The sequence below is a fragment of the Lolium perenne genome, chromosome 7, assembly GCF_019359855.2.
Source record: "Lolium perenne isolate Kyuss_39 chromosome 7, Kyuss_2.0, whole genome shotgun sequence".
Taxonomy (NCBI): domain Eukaryota; kingdom Viridiplantae; phylum Streptophyta; class Magnoliopsida; order Poales; family Poaceae; genus Lolium; species Lolium perenne.
Genome location: NC_067250.2, coordinates 294797878 through 294817779, shown reverse-complemented (window position 1 = coordinate 294817779; position 19902 = coordinate 294797878). Strand labels below are relative to the sequence as shown.

The 19902-nt window shown below is 47.8% G+C and overlaps 2 protein-coding genes across 2 annotated transcripts; one reads left to right on the top strand and one right to left on the bottom strand.

Annotated features, from left to right (window-relative positions):
• The first annotated feature begins 11601 nt into the window (after positions 1-11601).
• On the top strand, positions 11602-13362 carry LOC127316649 (uncharacterized). The gene is made up of 6 exons (XM_051347096.2): positions 11602-11866; positions 11952-12170; positions 12296-12363; positions 12443-12679; positions 12765-12897; positions 12999-13362. The coding sequence occupies exons 1-6, from the start codon at positions 11723-11725 to the stop codon at positions 13278-13280; spliced, it is 1083 nt and encodes a 360-aa protein (XP_051203056.1). The 5' UTR covers positions 11602-11722; the 3' UTR covers positions 13281-13362.
• A 2988-nt stretch (positions 13363-16350) lies between these two features.
• LOC127312177 (uncharacterized) lies at positions 16351-18240 on the bottom strand. Its single transcript, XM_051342638.2, has 3 exons — positions 17551-18240; positions 16793-17444; positions 16351-16707 (listed from the first exon to the last, which is right to left on the bottom strand). Exons 1-3 carry the CDS (start codon positions 17824-17826, stop codon positions 16481-16483), a joined length of 1155 nt encoding a protein of 384 aa, XP_051198598.1. The 5' UTR covers positions 17827-18240; the 3' UTR covers positions 16351-16480.
• Between the last annotated feature and the right edge of the window lie 1662 nt (positions 18241-19902).

Sequence of the window (19902 nt, the reverse complement as noted above, 5' to 3'; positions counted from 1 at the left end):
GGTGTTTCCCGTTACAGAAAACCATATGGTTTCCCATACCGGGGCTCCAAGCTCTCTTCCTAGATCAGCAGAAACTTCCCACCGAGGTGGTCCTCCCAGCTGATTATTGAGGGGTGTTCCGAAGAACTCGGGATACGGGCGTCCTAGATATTCCACTAGTTGCTTCAAATCCTTTTCGAACCTTAGGTCACCTCCATGACCAGGCTGATAGAACTCCCATTGGTACTCCATCTGTGAGCAATTAGGATAAGTAAGTTAATGAAGTGATCAAGTGTGCAAACTTTTATGTAGAATTTCAAAGAAAAGTAGAGCATAAATTTCTCTTTTTGAAAAAGTTATCAAGGATAAGAGTGAGAATAAATTTTCATAAATATTCACTTCATTGGTTTTGAAACTAAGTTTTTCAGTCGTCCATTCTAACTAGGGTCTCCTAAGGTCAAACAATGGCTCTGATACCAACTTGTCAACACCCGGATTTTTAAGTCCAGATGCCTGTTATGCCATACATCGCAATCCCAGGAATATTGTTGTTGCGAGACATAACAGTTGAATATCATAAGTCATCATTCATTACATACCATAGTCGTCGTACAAATTCGGATCACATGATCCATATTACACAAATAGTTGATCTATCGATCAACGAACAAACACAAGTTCATAGCGGAAGCGTAAGATAGAAGGGACTCTCTAGTCCACAGGCCAACGCTTGACGTCAGGAGTAGTCCTAGTTGTCGTAGACGTCCTGCTGTCCATCCTCTTCATACTGCTGTTCCTCTTCATAGTCTGGCCATTTGAATAGCCAGGGACAAAGCCGTGAGTACTTTAAAGTACCCGCAAACTAATACTAATGTAAGTACTAATAATTCTAGTAAGGGGGTGCTAAGCTCTAGTTTCTTTTGCATAAAGCCAATTTTAGTTCACAAGTATTTGAAGTAAAAACTCTTCATGTGCTAACTAACTCAAATGGGAATATTAGTGTCATTCCCACAACTCAGTTGTGTTTCAAGTCAAAGTCACCATTTCCAGTTCAAATCACAAGTCACTCTTCACATGTCACATTTTTGAAAAAAGTCTGATGACGGAACAGTATGGCCTTTCCAACCGTCCATAACCGTGGACGCGGCTATTCGAATAGTTCTACACTCTGCAGAGGTCGTACACTTGTGCCACAACATTTGCAATAATCCGTCAGGGTTAACTGGCCCTGATTTATCACACTCCGTGTGCGGACTACCAACCATAACCTTTCACTTACATACCCTAGTATAGGCATCTCTCCCCATGAGCTTGGCCTCCCAGTGAAGACAAACTGTCAGCCTGGGAACTGCACAGGGCTTGGGCCGGACATTCACCTCATTCCACGTCATATCACATCATTTCGTTTGTTGTAGAGGCAGCTTTCGGCATAACCCCGATGACGCTTGTTTAGAGGGAACCCATACTAAGATACATAAACTTCTAGTTAAGCCCTACCCATATCAGGTATTGTGGGGGTACTTGCAAAATTGGAATGGTATCGCATCCGAACCCAACCATCAGTTTTTGTAAAGTTCACCATGTCATTCACCAGTCATATTCACTTTCAAAATCTTTCAATAGAATGACTTATCATTCCAAGGTTTTCAAAGTCATTTCATAAACACATGTTCCCATCTAGAGTAGTCAATTTTAATTTAGCACTAGCATCTAAGTTTGAGGGGTGCTAAGTAATTTGCTTTGCTTCTAGGCTAACATTGATACTCTTGTACTAATCCAATACTAACCAAGTGAATCATGGATCAAAAAGTACTTTGATAAAACAAAAGTAAGTAAAGCTTGTAAAGTAAACTGGGCAATAGGATCATGAACATAAAGTAAATGGGTAATGCCTTGCTCATGGTGAGCTTTGCACTTTGCAAGAGTATTATCTTGCCTTGGTTGGGGAATTGGTCAAAGTGGTCTTCCTCTCCTTGGAAGTAGACCTCCTCCTCCTCTTGAAACTCCTCGGTACTAGCGTCTAAAATACGAATACGGGGTACACAATCATCATACCAAACTTATTTACTAAACTAGGCACACTCATGATTTACACAACTTAAACTAGCATCACACATTACTATTAAGTGGGTAGATGTGTTTTTCTTATTTAAGAAAAATAATTTCCTCTCATACTAATTAAGGTGTTACTTTTAATTACTTAGAGAAATAATTTCCTCTCATTATCTTATTAAGATTTAATTTCTCTCATGAATAATATATGACCTAGGTTGACTAAGTCAACATCTTCATACTCATCATTTCCTCTCATACTAATCGCCACAAAGGCCTAAAAGCCGTCTAGGGTTCCAAGAACCCAAGAGAAACAAGCTCCTCACTTTCACTTTCACGAATCGCCGTGGAAAGCTCACACTGATGCACCAAATGCAATGGCAAATCCTTCACTCCATAATTCCACCAAAGCTACAAAAGCTTGTGGGGAATAAGAGAGAAAGAACAAAGGAAATTCACAAAGAACTTCAAGATCAAGATCTAGAGGATTCTGCTCACAAAGAGAGGGATTTGATTGGTAGAAATGTAGATCTAGATCTCCTCTTATTTTCCCCTCAAGAAGATTCAAGAAAAGCATAGGAGGGATGGAGGGAAAGGGGAATATCTCAAGGTCAACAATGGTGGAGAGCACAAAGGGGAAGAGGCAGCTGCCCAAGGAGAAAGAAGGGGGTCTTAAATACCCACTCCCATCGAAATATGACCATTTTGGTCCTCCCAGGCCGGATTATTGCAAAAATTCGGCCCCCGAAAAATGGCTAAGGACTTGATATTTCGAATCCGGACCGGATTATCCGCCCCCCCCCCCAAAAACTGTAGAAACACAAAAACGAGAATGATCATAACTTGAGCATCCGGACTCCAATTTTGATGATCTGGGCTCGTTTCGAAGCTAGTAACAAGATCTACAAGATCATGCAGGGAACCATCATTGTCCAGCAAGGTAGGATAGAAAAAAAGGATGAAATGTTTGACCTATCTAAAAACGACATACCGGTAAAACCTCCAACCTTGAAAATGCAACAAGTTGCCCATGCAAAAACCATTATTGATGAACTAGAGCCTGTCATAAGAATAAACACAAGCTCTAAAACATCACATGTATAAGATCCAAATAACAACCAAGAAAGATGATGCAAGGATGCAAAAGTTTGAGCTCTCCAAAGGATACGACCGAGTTACTCACTCAAGAGCCCTCTTGATAGTACGTCAACTAAACTATAAACCGGTCTCCAACTACACCATGAGACCAGTAACAAAGGAACCCTATCAAGAGCAAACATTAACCTTGTGCGTTCCTCTTGAGCTCGATGATGATGATCTTGACCGCAACAAGATGGAATGCCTTTCTTGGTTGTGCTTGCTTGACGAAGTCTTGTGGATTGCTCCCCATATTCCATCATGGGAGAGCTTCTTCTTCGGTGCATCTTTACATATCCATGATCACCATATGGATGGCAAGCTTCAAGCTCATCTTAAACCTGCACATCATTTCTTCATTCTTCATCAAGTTGATGTCTTGAAGTTAACTTTGAGGGCTCACTTCATCTTCATCTTCAAGACATACTAGACACTTAATATTGTTCCTCAATTTGTTCTTATTGCAACCTTGAAGCCAACATATGGTTCAAGTATTGCCTATGGACAACTCCTACAAATATAACTCAATGCAAACATTAGTCCATAGGGATTGTCATTAATTACCAAAACCACACATGTGGGCTCCATGCACTTTCATCCGGGACGACGGAAGAACCAGTACTCGACAGGGCCATTCGCCTCGCCATCGACAAGGACGCGCCATCTAGCTCCACACTAGGTACAAAGTGTAATTCCAATTTTACTGCCTTCCAATCTATTCCCGTAGATAAATTGCTTAAAGTGGCAAAGGAAAGTTGCGTGATCTTCCCATCTGATGTGGGCTCGCCCGAGAAGATTATCTCTGTGATGCAAGCAAGGGAGCTTGCACAAGAAGATCTCGCTGCGGCTAGACAAAGAGTAGAGAAGGAAACTGCTAAAACCCAGACGGAAAAAGAGGCAGAGAAGGCGCTCAACAAGACATCAAACGAGGAGTTGGTTGCAACACAGGAAGGGCCTGTGCTGGAACAATGCGGCGATACTCCTGATCAGGGGAAAGGAGAGAAGCCAACAAAGAAACAGAGGGTAACAAATAAACAATACCCGGTTGGTCCAAGATCGCTAACCCGCCAAGCACGGGCTCAAGGCAAGTTTTCCAAATGAGATGCCTAATCTGGAATATTCGAGGGTTTGGTCGTAGGGGGCGACGAACCCTTCTGAAAGATTACCTCCGCGAACACAAGATAGATATAGTGATTCTCCGGGAAACCATCAAACAAGACTTCACGGACGCGGAACTCCGCAGCCTCGAGATAGGAGACAAGTTCTTCTGTGTTGGCTCCCGACAAATGGGCATTCAGGGGGAATGCTTATGGGTATTCGGGACAGTGTTTTCGAGGTGGGTGCGGTAGATATGGGGCAATTCTACCTCATTACCTCCATCCTATATCGCACCTACAGGCGTATCTTCATGGTCATGGGGATTTATGGTCTTGCTGATCACGAGGGATCGAGGACATTCCTTGAAGAGATCTCGGCTAAGGTGGCCAGGTCGACCATACCCCTGCTGATGGGAGGGGATTTTAACCTTATCAGGACAACGAACGACAAGAATAACGACAACCTCAACTGGAGGCTCATGGATCTTTTCAACAAACATATAGCGACTTGGGCTCTTAGGGAGATCCCACGCTCTGGGGCAAGATTCACTTGGATGAATCGACAGCTCAATCCGGTTAGATTGGTGCTCGATAGAATCTTCATTTCTCCTTCGCTAGAAACCTTCTTCCTGCTATGTACGATTAGAGCGGAAACGAGTTTGGGTTCGGACCATACCCCTCTCATCTTTGACACCGGAGAAGGGCTCCTGGTGCGTGATGTCTACGGGTGCTTCTATTCTTGTAGACAGTGTTGGGCCTCCAAGAGCAGAGGTTTGTAGAACAGCAGCAAGTTTCCCTTAAGTGGATCACCCAAGGTTTATCGAACTCAGGGAGGAAGAGGTCAAAGATATCCCTCTCAAGCAACCCTGCAATCACGATACAAGAAGTCTCTTGTGTCCCCAACACACCTAATACACTTGTCAGATGTATAGGTGCACTAGTTTGGCGAAGAGATAGTGAAATACAAGTAGTATGGATGTATATGAGTGGTAATAGCAATCTGAATAAAATATGGCAGCGAGTAAACATGCAACAGAACAGTAAATAAACGGAGATTCGATGTTTGGAAACAAGGCCTAGGGATCATACTTTCACTAGTGGACACTCTCAACATTGATCACATAATAAAACCACTCTACACTCTCTTGTTGGATGACAAACACCATTAATTGTGTAGGGCTACAAGAGCACCTCAATGCCGGAGTTAACAAGCTCCACAACATTCGATGTTCATATTTAAATAACCTTAGAGTGCATAATAGATCATTGCAATTATACCAAGTACTAACATAGCATGCACACTGTCACCATCACACTATGAAAGGAGGAATAGATCACATCAATACTATCATAGTAATAGATAACTCCATAATCTACAAGAGATTACAATCATAACCTACGCCAAGAACTACATGATGCACACACTGTCACCATTACATCATGAAGGAGGAATAGAGTACTTTAATAACATCACTAGAGTAACACATAGATGAATAGTGATACAAAGCTCATATGAATGTCAATCATGTAAGGCAGCTCATGAGATCATTGTATTGAAGTACATAGGAGAGAGATTAACCACATAGCTACCGGTACAGCCCTTAGCCTCGATGGAGAACTACTCCCTCCTCATGGGAGACAGCAGCGTTGATGAAGATGGCGGTGGTGTCGATGGAGAAGCCTTCCGGGGGCACTTCCCCGTCCCGGCGGCGTGCCGGAACAGAGACTCCTGTCCCCCAGATCTTGGCTTCGCGATGGCGGTGGCTCTGGAAGGTTTCTCGTACCGTGGCTTTTCCGTATCGAAGATTTAGGTTAGGGAGCTTCTTATAGGCGAAGAGGCGGAGTCGGAAGGGTTACGGGGGCGCCACACAATAGGGGGGCGCGCCCCCCTTGGGCCACGCCGCCCTACTGTCTGGTGGCCCAGTGGCTCTCCTCTGGTCCCTCTCGGGTGTTCTGGAAGCTTCGTGGAATTCTAAGATGCTGGGCGTTGATTTCGTCCAATTCCGAGAATATTTCCTTACTAGGATTTCTGAAACCAAAAACAGCAGAAAACAGGAACTGGCCCTTCGGCATCTCGTCAATAGGTAGTTCCGGAAAACGCATCAAAACGATATAAAGTGTGAACAAAACATGTAGGTATTGTCATAAAACAAGCATGGAACATAAGAAATTATAGATACGTTTGAGACGTATCAGTGCGTAGCATCTATTTTTTCTTCGAATCGGGATGGTTCGACATACCAGACTTCCTACCCATGTTATCTAATACTTGGAATAACCTCTCCTCCAGGTTTGGAGGTAGAGACATTATTGACTAGTGGCAATTTATGTCCGAGGGCATTCACCAACATCTCCGTGGGTGGTCCCGCAACTTGGGTTTGGCAAATAAAAGAGAAAAGGAAAACTTGTTGGCCCAGATCATCTATCTAGACGTGAGAGCGGACTCCACTGGCCTTGAGGAAGAAGAATGGGCTCAAAGATACTACCTCGAGGACCAGCTTCTCCAGATTGTGCGCATGGAAGAGGAATACTGGCGACACAGGGGTCGAGTCAAGTGGGCGCTCCAGGGGGACACTAACACTGCATACTTCAATGCCGTGGCCAATGGATGCAGAGGAAAATGCACGATCTCAGCTCTGAACATTGGTACTGGTTTAACCACGGTTGCCAATGCCATTCTAGAAGCGATATATGACTTCTACCGTGATCTGCTCAGAACCGCTGGGTCGTGGAATTGCGGTTATGCCCCTGCAACTTGGTTGAACAGGCACCGCGTCTCCGAGGAAGAGAACGCCATGTTAATGGTTACCTTTTCGGAGTCGGAGTTAGATGCCATCATCAGGGAGATGAAATCTGACACGGCCCCTGGACCGGATGGTTTACCGGTGTTGTTCTTTAAACGCTTCTGGCCCAATATCAAACATGGCATTCTACACATTCTTAATGACTTTGTGCTGGGACGCATAGACATCTCTAGACTAAATTTTGCGATCCTTACCCTCATCCCGAAAGTTCTCGGGGCGGACTTGGTCTCGCAATTCCGACCAATGTGATTTTCAAGATCATCTCCAAGGCCTTTGCACATCGTCTGGACCCGTTTCCCATAAAACAATCAGCTTGCACCAAACAACTTTCATCAAGGGGAGGAATATGGTGAAAGGTCCCTTGTCTCTGCTTGAGATAGTACACGAATTACGCATTAAAAAGCTGGGAGGGATCCATCTTAAGTTATACTTCGAGAAGGCATACGACTGGGTAAACTGGGATTTCCTGGCCGAAGTCCTTGGACGCAAAGGTTTTGAAGAAGGATACATACATCGCATCCTCCAGCTAGTAATCGAGGGATAGACAACTATCTCCATCAACGGAGTGATCGGACCGTACTTTCGGAACAAAAGACGGGTTCAGCAAGGGGATCCGTTATCCCCCTTCTGTTCAATTTCAGCGGAGAAGCACTTTCAGGAATCTTATCTGCGGCAGGAGCAACATGGCATATCCAGGGGGTAGTGCCACATATGATCCATGGTGGTATTTCTCACCTACACGCCGATGACACTCTAATCCTCGTCCAGAACTCGAAAGACAACATCTCCAATCTCAAATTTATCCTTATGTGTTTCGAGGATGTGTTAGGTTTAAAGATCAACTACCACAAAAGTGAAGTAATTGTAATGGGACAACCTCTGGAAGAACAACAAAGAGTTGCGAATAAATTCAACTGTAAGCGGGTGACATTTTCGTTTATGTATCTCGACCTTCCCATATCTGATAGGAAGCTACGCCTCCAACAATGGTTGTTCCTGGTAAGGAGGGATAGAACCATTGCTGAGCAAGCTTCTCACTTCGGGAGGACGGCTTATCCTCTCCAATGCCTACCTGGACAATATCCCAATCTCCGGGATGGGCCTTTTCTATTGCATGACGGGATTCATGCTAGATTTGATTCACACCGGGCAAGGTTCTTCTGGGAAGGGACAGGTACAAAACGCAAATACCATATGGTGAATTGTCCAGCAGTGCATCGCTCGAAATCCATAGGGGGATTAGGGCTCCTTAACTTGAAATAGATGAATATAGCGTTACTTTGCAAATGGATTTGGAAGTTTTATCGAGAGGAAGATGATGCGTGCAGTTGACACACGTCCGTTGGGAACCCCAAGAGGAAGGTGTGATGCGTACAGTAGCAAGTTTTCCCTCAGTAAGAAACCAAGGTTATCGAACCAGTAGGAGTCAAGGAACACGTGAAGGTTGTTGGTGACGGAGTGTAGTGCGGCGCAACACCAGGGATTCCGGCGCCAACGTGGAACCTGCATAACACAATCAAAGTACTTTGCCCCAACGTAACAGTGAGGTTGTCAATCTCACCGGCTTGCTGAAAACAAAGGATTAACCGTATAGTGTGGAAGATGATGTTTGTTTGCGAAGAACAGTAAAGAACAAGTATTGCGGTAGATTGTATTTAAGATGTAAAGAATGGACCGGGGTCCACAGTTCACTAGTGGTGTCTCTCCCATAACATAAATAACATGTTGGGTGAACAAATTATAGTTGGGCAATTGACAAATAAAGAAGGCATAACAATGCACATACATATATCACGATGAGTACTATGAGATTTAATCGGGGCATTACGACAAAGTACATAGACCGCTATCCAGCATGCATCTATGCCTAAAAAGTCCACTTTCAGGTTATCATCCGAACCCCTTCCAGTATTAAGTTGCAAACAACAGACAATTGCATTAAGTATGGTGCGTAATGTAATCAACACAAATATCCTTAGACAAAGCATTGATGTTTTATCCCTAGTGGCAACAACACATCCACAACCTTAGAACTTTCTGCCACTGTCCCAGATTCAATGGAGGCATGAACCCACTATCGAGCATAAATACTCCCTCTTGGAGTTACAAGTATCAACTTGGCCAGAGCCTCTACTAGCAACGGAGAGCATGCAAGAACATAAACAACACACATATGATAGATTGATAATCAACTTGACATAGTATTCCATATTCATCGGATCCCAACAAACACAACATGTAGCATTACAAATAGATGATCTTGATCATGATAGGCAGCTCACAAGATCTAACATGATAGCACAATGAGGAGAAGACAACCATCTAGCTACTGCTATGGACCCATAGTCCAGGGGTGAACTACTCACACATCAATCCGGAGGCGATCATGGCGATGAAGAGCCCTCCGGGAGATGATTCCCCTCTCCGGCAGGGTGCCGGAGGCGATCTCCTGAATCCCCCGAGATGGGATTGGCGGCGGCTGCGTCTCTGGAAGGTTTTCCGTATCGTGGCTCTCGGTACAGGGGGTTTCGCGACGAAGACTTTAAGTAGGCGGAAGTGTAGGGTTGGAGGCGGCACGGGGGCCCAAACCATTGGGCGGCGCGGGCCCCACCCAGGCCGCGCGGCCCTGTGGTGTCGGCGCCCCGTCGCCCCACTTCGTTTCCCTTTCGGTCTTCTGGAAGCTTCGTGGAAAAATAAGACCCTGGGCGTTGATTTCGTCCAATTCCGAGAATATTTTCTTTGTAGGATTTCTGAAACCAAAAACAGCAGAAAACAGCAACTGGCTCTTCGGCATCTCGTCAATAGGTTAGTGCCGGAAAATGCATAATAATGACATAAAGTGTGTATAAAACATGTGAGTATCATCATAAAAGTAGCATGGAACATAAGAAATTATGGATACGTTTGAGACGTATCAGAAGACACTATATGGTCCAAGATCATCCGGTCCAAGTATAGAGATGCGGATGACCTGTTCACGGGCACCGGGCAAGGTGGGTCACAATTCTGGAAAAACTTACACAAAATCAAACACTATTTCAAGTTGGGGGCGAAACACATGATCAGTGACCGGCGCTGAACATGTTTCTGGTCTGACTGGTGGACTAGGGATCGTCCTCTCAAGGGGGTGTTCCCTAACCTTTTCAATATTTCCGATAACCCGACTCAATATGTGGCCTCAGTCTTCAGAGAGGGTGAGATCAATCTCCGCTTCCGTCGATCGCTCAATCAGGACGAGATGATGCAATGGACACGCTTGGTTACACTTCTGGAGAACTTTACATATGGGAACGGAAAACACAAGGTCAGCAGGCACATTAATACCTCGGGCACCTTTTCGGTGCAATCCATGTATGCTAAGCTGTCCCAAGGGGCGTCTGTGGCTTACCATAAGGACGTGTGGGAGGCCAGAGTTCCTTTGAAGATCAAGATCTTTGCTTGGCAGCTCATTCTGGAGAGGCTGCCATCAAGCCAACAAATCGCCACTAGACATGGGTCGACCACAGGGAGCTGTGTGCTTTGCAGTGCCACTGAAGATGCGGGGCACATATCCTTCTTCTGCACTATTGCAAAGTTTGCTTGGAGCACTTTGCGCCAAATTCTCGATTGCAACTGGTGTCTGGCAAACTTCTTGGAATTCCACGCCATACTCTCTAGCCTATCGGGAAGGACCCATATACTACCGTGGTTCCTTTTCCTAGCTCAATCATGGGCTTTATGGAACATCCGCAATAAGCTCACAATAGAGAAAAAAGTGATTAACGTGTTGTTTTCAAAACTGCTATTTTTCTACAGCTTTGGACCGTTAAGGCAAAATCAAGCGATCTGGAGGGCCTCGTGTGGATGGAAAACACGATGAGGGAGCTTTACGCTGCCGTGAGACCAAGAACTCCAAGCTGAAGAGGACCATGTAGCAGCTATTGTTGCTATTTGCAGTTTGGTGTGTTGGGGCTGCTGCCTCATGCATGATATCGTAGTTGTTTCCTTATCTTTGTTAAACTGTATGCCGCAACATGTATTAAACTCTGTGTGAACCTAAGGACTTTATTAATTTAAAATCGAGCATAATGATGCCTTTTATCTAAAAAATGGGAGCAGAGGATAAGGTGAGAAGCTCCCAAAAAACACAAGGACATTGTACTCGTAATGTTTGTATGAATGGAAGTGAAAATCTCCAGAAAAGATTAGTACTAGTTTGATTGCTAGCAACAACACAAGGAAACAGAAGAGAGGATCCCAGAGACAGGAGGCGCGCGACCTGCTAGTATATAAGAACATGAATCACCCCACGGCTCGACAGATAGCAACAAGCTTGTCTAGCTACAAGGCCAGCCAGGCAGCAACGCAGCCAAAGCCAGCCAGTTCAGTCCGGTAACGCTGACGCCCATGCTACGCGCATACGGGCCTGCTCACCGCTCGATCGGTGCTATGTGGTCCCACCCGCGCCAGCTCTTGACGTGATCAATGGTGGCCTGCCTGCCTGCCTGCCTGCGAGACAAGCTGGAACAGATCCGGTCAGCTCACGTCTCAAAGATACACAAGCTAGAGCTCCACAAGTTTGCTTAAACCGGGGCGATCGACCCGCTTCCAACCAGTCCATCACTCGCCGCTGCTTCGCCTTCCAGCCAGTTCAGACGTCGTCGATCGTCGCTCATGGCGCCGGGTGGTCTCTTCGGCACGGCAGCGGTGGCCGTGGCCGTGTCGCTAGCGGTCCATGTGGTGCTCAATTGCCCCATCCAGCCAGTCCCGTCGCCGACGCCGCCCTCTGCCGCCTACCCTCCCAACAACCTCCTTCAGGTTAGAGGTTCTACCACGTATTCTTTCGTACACCGATCAATTTTGCCGTGCCATATGTTTCGCTCATGGTGGCACGCGCGTGTAGGGGCTGGAGAAGCTGGGGGAGGGGCAGTTAAGCGGGCCGGAGGATGTGTACGTAGACGCGGCGGCGGGCGGGATGCTGTACACGGCGACGAGGGACGGGTGGTTGCAGAGGATGCAACCCAACGGGACGTGGGAGCGCTGGCGGTTCGTCGGCGGCGCAGGTCTTCTCGGGATCGCGCCCTCCGCCGACGGCAGCATGCTAGTCTGCGACGCCTACAAGGTAAAGTGCCGGCGGCTGCTGCCTGCACCAGCCGGATGACCAAATCATTTCTTTTGTGGTGTTGGTGCCATCTGCCATGTCGATCCGACCGATCAACTGTTTCTCCATCCGTGTGATTTTTTCAGGGGTTACTGAGAGTTGAGGAGGGACGCGTGACCATCCTTGCCTCGACGGTGGAAGGCTCCCCGATCAGGTTACATTCATCTTCAACTGCAAGAACCTACTTTCCATGAATCTGTACCGAGCGTTTCTCCGACTTCTGCGATCGTCAGGTTTGCCGACGCCGCCATTGAGGCATCCGACGGCACGATCTACTTCAGTGACGGCAGCGCCAGGTTCGGCTTCGACCGGTGGGTCTTGGACTTCATGGAGGCCAGCTCGACCGGACGCCTCCTCAAGTACGACCCAGGCACCGGCAAGTTGTCCGTCGTGCTTGACAACCTCGCCTTCGCCAACGGCGTTGCCTTGTCGCGGGACGAGACCTTCATCATCGTCTGCGAGTCGTGGAGGTACGTGAACAAGCGCTACCTAATATTCACATCCTCCGGCTCATCGTTGATGCCCTAGGTGACAATGCAATTCTGTGATGTGCAGGTTCAGATGCTCCAAGCTATGGCTGAAAGGGGACAAGTCTGGCCAGGCGGAAACCTTCATCACAAACCTCCCAGGGTCTCCGGATAACATACATCTAGCGCCCGACGGCTCCTTCTGGATTGCCCTTATCCAGGTTTTTCACCTACTTCCACCACACCAGTTTGGATATAATCGATATATCAATATATGGCCATTAGAAAAAAAATCTAAGATTTCACGGTGCTGAAAATGCAGCTGAGGTCGCCATGGATAGACCTGGTCACGCGCTGGACCTTTACCAAGAGAGTCGCATCGTCATTCCCAGCGCTTCTCGATGTTCTCAAGGAGACAGGGAAAGGAGCAATGGTGGCGAAGGTGTCGGAGAGTGGAGAGATCATCCGGGTGCTTGATGACTCGAAAGGGAAGGTCATCAACTTCATCACTTCAGTGACTGAGTATGACGGGAACCTCTTCTTCGGAAGCCTCTCGACCAACTTTGTAGGCAAGATATCTCTCGATAAGGTGCCACAGGTGTAGGAGTCGTACACATCTATGATTAATTAATTATGGACTTATGGTGTGTAATAATCCACTGCCCTTGCCATACAAATAGTAAAGTTAATGGGCATTTTTCAATTAATTAGATAGGTTTATTAACTCAAAGTTGCATTAAAACACTACAGCATATAAGAGTTCACATCCGGTCTACCCATAACAAGATGCATACAACCTAAAATGGAAAACGCATTGTACACGAAGTCTGAGCAAAAACAAACACAAGAAAAACATTATAAGGTGAAACTCTTAAGAATGGTTGGTCTAAAAATAGTTTGGAACTTTTATGTGGGCTTTAGGCCCATCATGTAATAATAAAATCATGATATCTGCATATTGCAGTATGACCAAACAACCATTTACAAACTCAAGAATCAAACTTGTAACAGTTTTTTTTTTTTGCGTGAGACGAACTTCCAAAGTATCAAGTGCCAGATCAAGAGTTAAGGGAGACATGAGATCTCCTTGTCTAAGCCCTTAATGAGTTCTGAAACATGATTTTTTTTATTACTATTGACCTTGACCCCAACGCCCACCTCTAATTGTTTGCATCACTCAATCACAGCACATATCAGGGAATCCGCTGAGTTTCCAAACTGATGATCAAATGTCCGTTTTATATTGTCACAAGCTTTTTTTCTAGACGTAAGGCTCGAAATGAGCCCGGTTTTGAATTAACGAAATCATCAACCGGCTAGGAGTTACACCAACAGTTACAACACACACATGCGCCAAGCGCAAACCGAAAACCAACAACAAAAGACAACACAAAGAGAACACCAATAAGCGCCCGGTTGAGCGAGCCTTGTCTTCTGTTGCATCGGAGCAAGCACATCCTTGTCCACGCCAACAAACCTCCTAAGCACCAAAGCAGCAACCCATAGGAGACACGACGATGGGCCAGTAGCCGAGCAAAGCTTGAGGATCCAAAGGATGGGGGATCTTGCGGTGACGCCTTCAAGAAGGTGCATGGTGCGCGAGTGCGTCATCGTCATCGGCAGAGACCGAGGTCGTGCAAAGCTTTCACCCAGACCCGGACCACCACCCCCCGAGCTCGGTCTAGGTCCAGACCAGCTACACAACATCTTCCAATGGCATTGTGATAAGCACACCGACCAAAACTACGACTAGACGCCGACCTAGCAAAGCCCCCCAAGGCACTAGGCGAGTCGTCAGCTACCGAAGCAAGACCGTGTATAAGCAACCATGCCGATAAGGTGAGAGGGCTGGGACACCAATGAGAGATCAAAGGGGTGATCCACAAGACACTACAAGAAAAGTTTGCCCAAAGCGGGGCCACCAAGGGGAACAAATTGAGGCGAAGGGATGGTATCCATCCTTTCGAAACAGGGGATCATCATCGGGACGCCTTCAACAAGGGAACGACACCTGAAAGGTGACGCCATCACCAGCAATGGCGAGGCCATGCATAGCTTTCGCTAAGATCCCACCGAGACAAAAATTTGGTTGCCGTCGCGAGGCTGTAGAGAGAACAGATCGGAGCTTGCTGCCGCACCTCCAACCCAGGCCAGGCTAAGACCTAGCCCCAACTAGAGTCTACTGCACAAATGAAAAACTAGCACCAGCGCGACCTTGAAGGTCGGAGGGAGAGACCACATGCTGCCGACCTCGGCGAGCACACGCTGGCCCAGGGACCCTACCCTAAGAGAACCAGCCAACATCGGAATCGCCCAACCAAAGACGGAGGGCCACCGACGCAAACGTGCGAAGAAGCCACCGGATCTATACCTAACAGATCAAGCACGGACGCGACGGAACAATGGAGGCACGATGTTGGAGGGTTTCCAAACGCAAGCGCAAAAACGCACCCACAGACCACCCAGATCCCGACCGGGACCTCCAGGACCAGATCTAGCAGCCAAACACCTGAGCCCTCCACCATTCTCGGCGGCCACTCCACCGCCACGTCCGAGGCCCGCATCACCCGCCCCGACAGGATGGTCAACTAGCCGTTCCCTGCCAGGCCCAGATCTGGGCCCACAAGCCCAGATCTGGCCAAACCCTAGCCGCCAGCAGCAGCCACTTGCGACCAGCCGACGCGCGAGGTGTCGCACCACCAGCACCGGCGACCGTAGTAGAGAGTTGCGCTGGCCAAGGACCACCACGCTGCGCCGTTGTGCGAGCAAAACCCGCCCCGACGAGTTTGCCCGACGCGCGCCGATGCGCAGCCGCCGCGACCAGGAGGCCGGCCAGAGCATGACCCGAGGTGCAGCGGCCGAAGCAGCACCGCCGGACTTCGCCGCCGCCAGGTCGGGAACCGCCCCGTTGGTCCGCCTCGCGCGCGGGAAAGAGCAGATCCGCCGCCGCCGGCACCGCCCGAGCTTTGCCCGATGGCGGCGGTGGGGGGAGGGTGGGGGAAGGGGTTGCGGGCTACAGAAGGGGTGGGGCACCCTGGCCGCCTTGAGGAGGAGTGGGGGGGAGGGGGACGGGAGCGAGGAGAGAATTTTCTTCCGTGGAGGGGATCACAAGCTTTCTCAAATTCCACCTTAAACATAAACCCATTTTTTTCCCTCGAGTGCAAGGAATTCATGTTTTCATGAAAGATCAACACCAGTTGGGATTGATATGTATGTTTTTAGAAAATATGTTTGAGAAACACTAACTAGAGTCGTGACATTTTAGGGCCTCGATGTTACTCTTAGCTATGCCTAGATCTTTGTCCCTTTTTATTTCACTTGTCTTAGCTCTATTTTTTTTTTTGATCGTGCATTTTCGATAAACCACTTGGGTGCATTTTTCATCTTACGGATGTACATATATCTGATACGTTACGCAAGGAGAACGCTGCAAATGTTACACGGTTTCAACATGTTCCGCGAGAAGCTAATATTGCCGCTCATGAGCTTGCTCGCTACGGTTCCTCGTAGGGGTTTAGGGGTTTCTGGTTTTCGGATCCCCCAGATTTCTTTGTTCCTGTAATAGTTGATGACCGTATTCTCATTGAGTAATAAAGTTGCCTAAAATTTTAAAAAAGAGTTCCCTCTCTAAGAGAAGGAATTTCCTTCTGCCTGTTAATTTTGAACTCCGAAGATGATCAAGAGGCGCGACGTCTTATAGCATCAATACGCAACATCCGACAATACGACTCGATACAAAAAGAAGGCATTTTTCAAATAAACACCAACTCCTATATCTTTAACAGTCCCCCTCTCTTTTTTGAATCAAGCGTTCCAGTTAAGCTCGTCGGTTGACAACGGCAACGATGTAATCAGTTGTTGCATCTCGAGGCCAAACTCATCGTCGGCGGTGGTGACAACAGATCCTGGCGAACCGCCGTTGGTGCTGAACCACTCCCCCGGCATAGATACTGGGGTGACACCAAGCATGCCGGTGCTCCCATTCTCCGGCGCCGCGCTCACCGCCCTCCTCATCGTCGGCTTCACGTCATCTGCAGGTTAGTGTGCATAGTCAGCATCTAGCTAGTTGATTTTCAAAACACAAGTTTTTTTATAAAGATGAACGCACTGACTGACCGAAGAGGAAGTCCCATTTCCCGTCATGATGCGGGTGCTGAATGCCGTCGGGAGGAGGGAACTGCGAGGTGACGTCGCTGTCGCTCGCGCTAGCGCCGCCGGTACCGTACATGAGTTCGGGCATGGAGCCCGCCCTGCACATGGCTTGGTTGGGACGGGGGAGGAGGTGATGATCGTCGTCGCCGAGCAGCATCGCCTCGAGCAGGCCGTCGCTGTAGCTCGCCGTGTCGATTTGGTTGGAAGGGGGCTCGCGCGCTCTGGTGGGCAACGGGGGAAGACCCGCTGATCTGAAGCCGCCATGGTGGTGGTGGGGATGGAACACCGGCTGCGGGTGATGGTGGTGGTGGCGCACCTGCTGCATCCCCTGCATTTGGTTGAGGAGCGGGTAGTTCTGGTTTATGAGCGGCGACGAGTGAGTGGCCGATGCCGACGTGGACGATGGCACCCTCGGCGGTAGCGCGAACGGGTCGGAGACCAGCGGCATGGCGTGGTTGGCGATGTTGCCGTCGGCGTCAGCGAAGGGGTTCTGGGCGCGCAGGATGGCGATCTCCCGCTCGATGTCCGGCGGGTAGAGCGACTGGCCGGCGCGCAGCCGGCGCTTGACGCGCGTGTTCCAGTAGTTCTTGACCTCGTTGTCCGTCCTCCCCGGCAGCTTCATCACACACGCACCCCAGGAAGACAACATTGTCACGATTAGCTAGTCAGTGATCAAACAACAAGATGGAAGAAAATGAAGGGGTTATCGCGTCTGTACGTACCTGCGCTGAGATGCGTGCCCACTTGTTGCCGAGGACGCCGTGGAGGCGGAGGATGAGGCGCTCCTCGTCGGGGGTGAAAGGGCCCTTGCGGAGGTTGGGGCGGAGGTGGTTAGCCCACCGGAGCCGGCAGCTCTTGCCGCAGCGCTGCAGCCCCGTCTCCCGCCGCACCGCGTTCCAGCTGCCCTCGCCGTGCCGCCGCACGTGGTCCACCAGCAGCCTGTCCTCCGCCGGCGTCCACGGGCCCTTCTTCAGCCCTTCGCTGCCGCTCTTCGACATGGTCGTTTCCGCCGCCGCCGCCGCCAGCTTAATCGATGTTCAACCCCTTCTTCTCCCCTCCCCTCCCGGCTCGGACAAGAGGGAGGGAGGAGAGAGACGTGCAGGCGATGTCGGAGCTGGTTTATCTCCCGCGCATTGCCCAGCCGGCCGGATCAACCGAAGAAAATTGTCAGGAGCTGGAACTAAATGGATTATGTCTGATCCTAGTGGGAATGATGAGCTCAGGTTCCCGACGAGGGGAACGCAGAGAGCTGCAGCGCGCCCTGCAACCCGCCAATGAGAGGAAGGCGATCGAAGGCCGGGGAGAAGAGGGTGGCAGGCGCGCGCGCGCGCGGTGGTGATGGCGAGGGAGACGGACGGGTGATCGATGCGGCTCCCTGCCCTGGTCGATCGCCCCGTCGATCGCTCGCCACCGCGCAAATATGGCGTCGCGCGCGCGGGCCTATTTATGCGCAGGGTTTATCCAAGTTTAGGCATTTGCTCTTTGTTTAGCATTGGTAATGTGCGAGAGAGATGGTACGGATTCCGGACAAGTTGGTAGAGTGGACTGGTTCTCACTTCTCCAAAGCACATGATTATTTTCTTCAGAAAATAGGATAGGGACAATATCGGCGCCGAAACTCCAGACGGATTCGGAATCTTTTTTTTTGCGTTTAAACACTATGAAAAATATTCAAGTACATACTGATTCTAGTATTTTTAAGTAAAGAATAGAATTATGTTTTCCCTACAAAAATATGACAAATGTGAACACCAAAATAAATAAATAAATCAATAGCTACTTAGAGCATATTTTCAAGGTTATTTTTGTAGTAAATAATGCAACGCATTATTGACAAAAGCAAATTACACGTTCAAAGGAATCTTCGTTAATGATAAAGCGGAGAGAGATACAAAAATTAGGGCAGAGCGAGTCCGAAAGCGTGAGGTCAACCAGAAGAGGATAAAGGAAGAGGCTGCACACAGGGTTTTCATATGAGGCCTAAAAAAAGTGACAAATGTGAACTCAAAAATCAAAATATCAATGCCTACTTAGAGCATATTTTTACTTTTTTTAGTAAAAAATACAACGCATTTACAGAAGCAAATTACACGCTCAAAGACATTATATCATCATGTATTTTAAAAAAATGCAGCATCTTTAGAAATTGTTGAATACCTTTTTCATTTTCTAAAAATGTTGGGCTCCCTAGAGCCAGGCTCGACATATTTTATTTAAAATTATTATCATCATCAAGGCATTATATAATTCTGATAATATCATCCTGCTGATCCACATAATCAAAAAAAATCTGCTGATCCGCATTGAACAATCTCTTAAAATTTCCCCTGCAAGCTGTACTTGTCATCTGCGTGGCTGAAATCTCTTGCTCATTCCTTAGATCATATAACTCGAGAAATCACTCTCAAGGGAATAGGTCGACACAAAGCATCCCAAAATCTATCAACTAAGTATTCCACACAAAAATCATCATCTCTCATAAGCCGGCACAAGAGGACAATCGATGGATGATTTCGATAGGGTTCATGTTGATCCCGAATTCAGTCACTACTAGTTCTTTAAAAACATGTCATCCGCATGGGATCTGGCGCAATAGGTAAAGATCAGAACCCTAGGAGATTATTTGTTTGTGATGAAATTTTCCTGCCTGGCTGATTCGGGGAAGGTAACCGAAGGAGGACCTTGGACTTTCCGAGGTAACACGGGATCTTCACACCATACGATAGCTTTACAAAACCCTCAACCATAGAACTGAATCACTTGAACCTATGAATTCAAATCCATGATCTATCTCATGGATACAAGTGCATGCTTCAAGCTTTAGCTTCAAAAGTTGGAGAGAGATGAACTTCAATTGCTCAACGGCCCCACAATTGGTGGTTGGACACACCAATCCTGATTTATTATTTACTTAAGGAGAAAAACAACAGAAAATATAAGGATGGAGAACACGAATCAAAGCCTCCGAGTGTTGGGCCACGCAGTAGAAAATAAAAAATTCCCCTACGCGGTACTCCCAAGATCTAGCCGAGGTAGAAGGCCACGGGGATTACCCCTAGACGCCCATGTGCGAA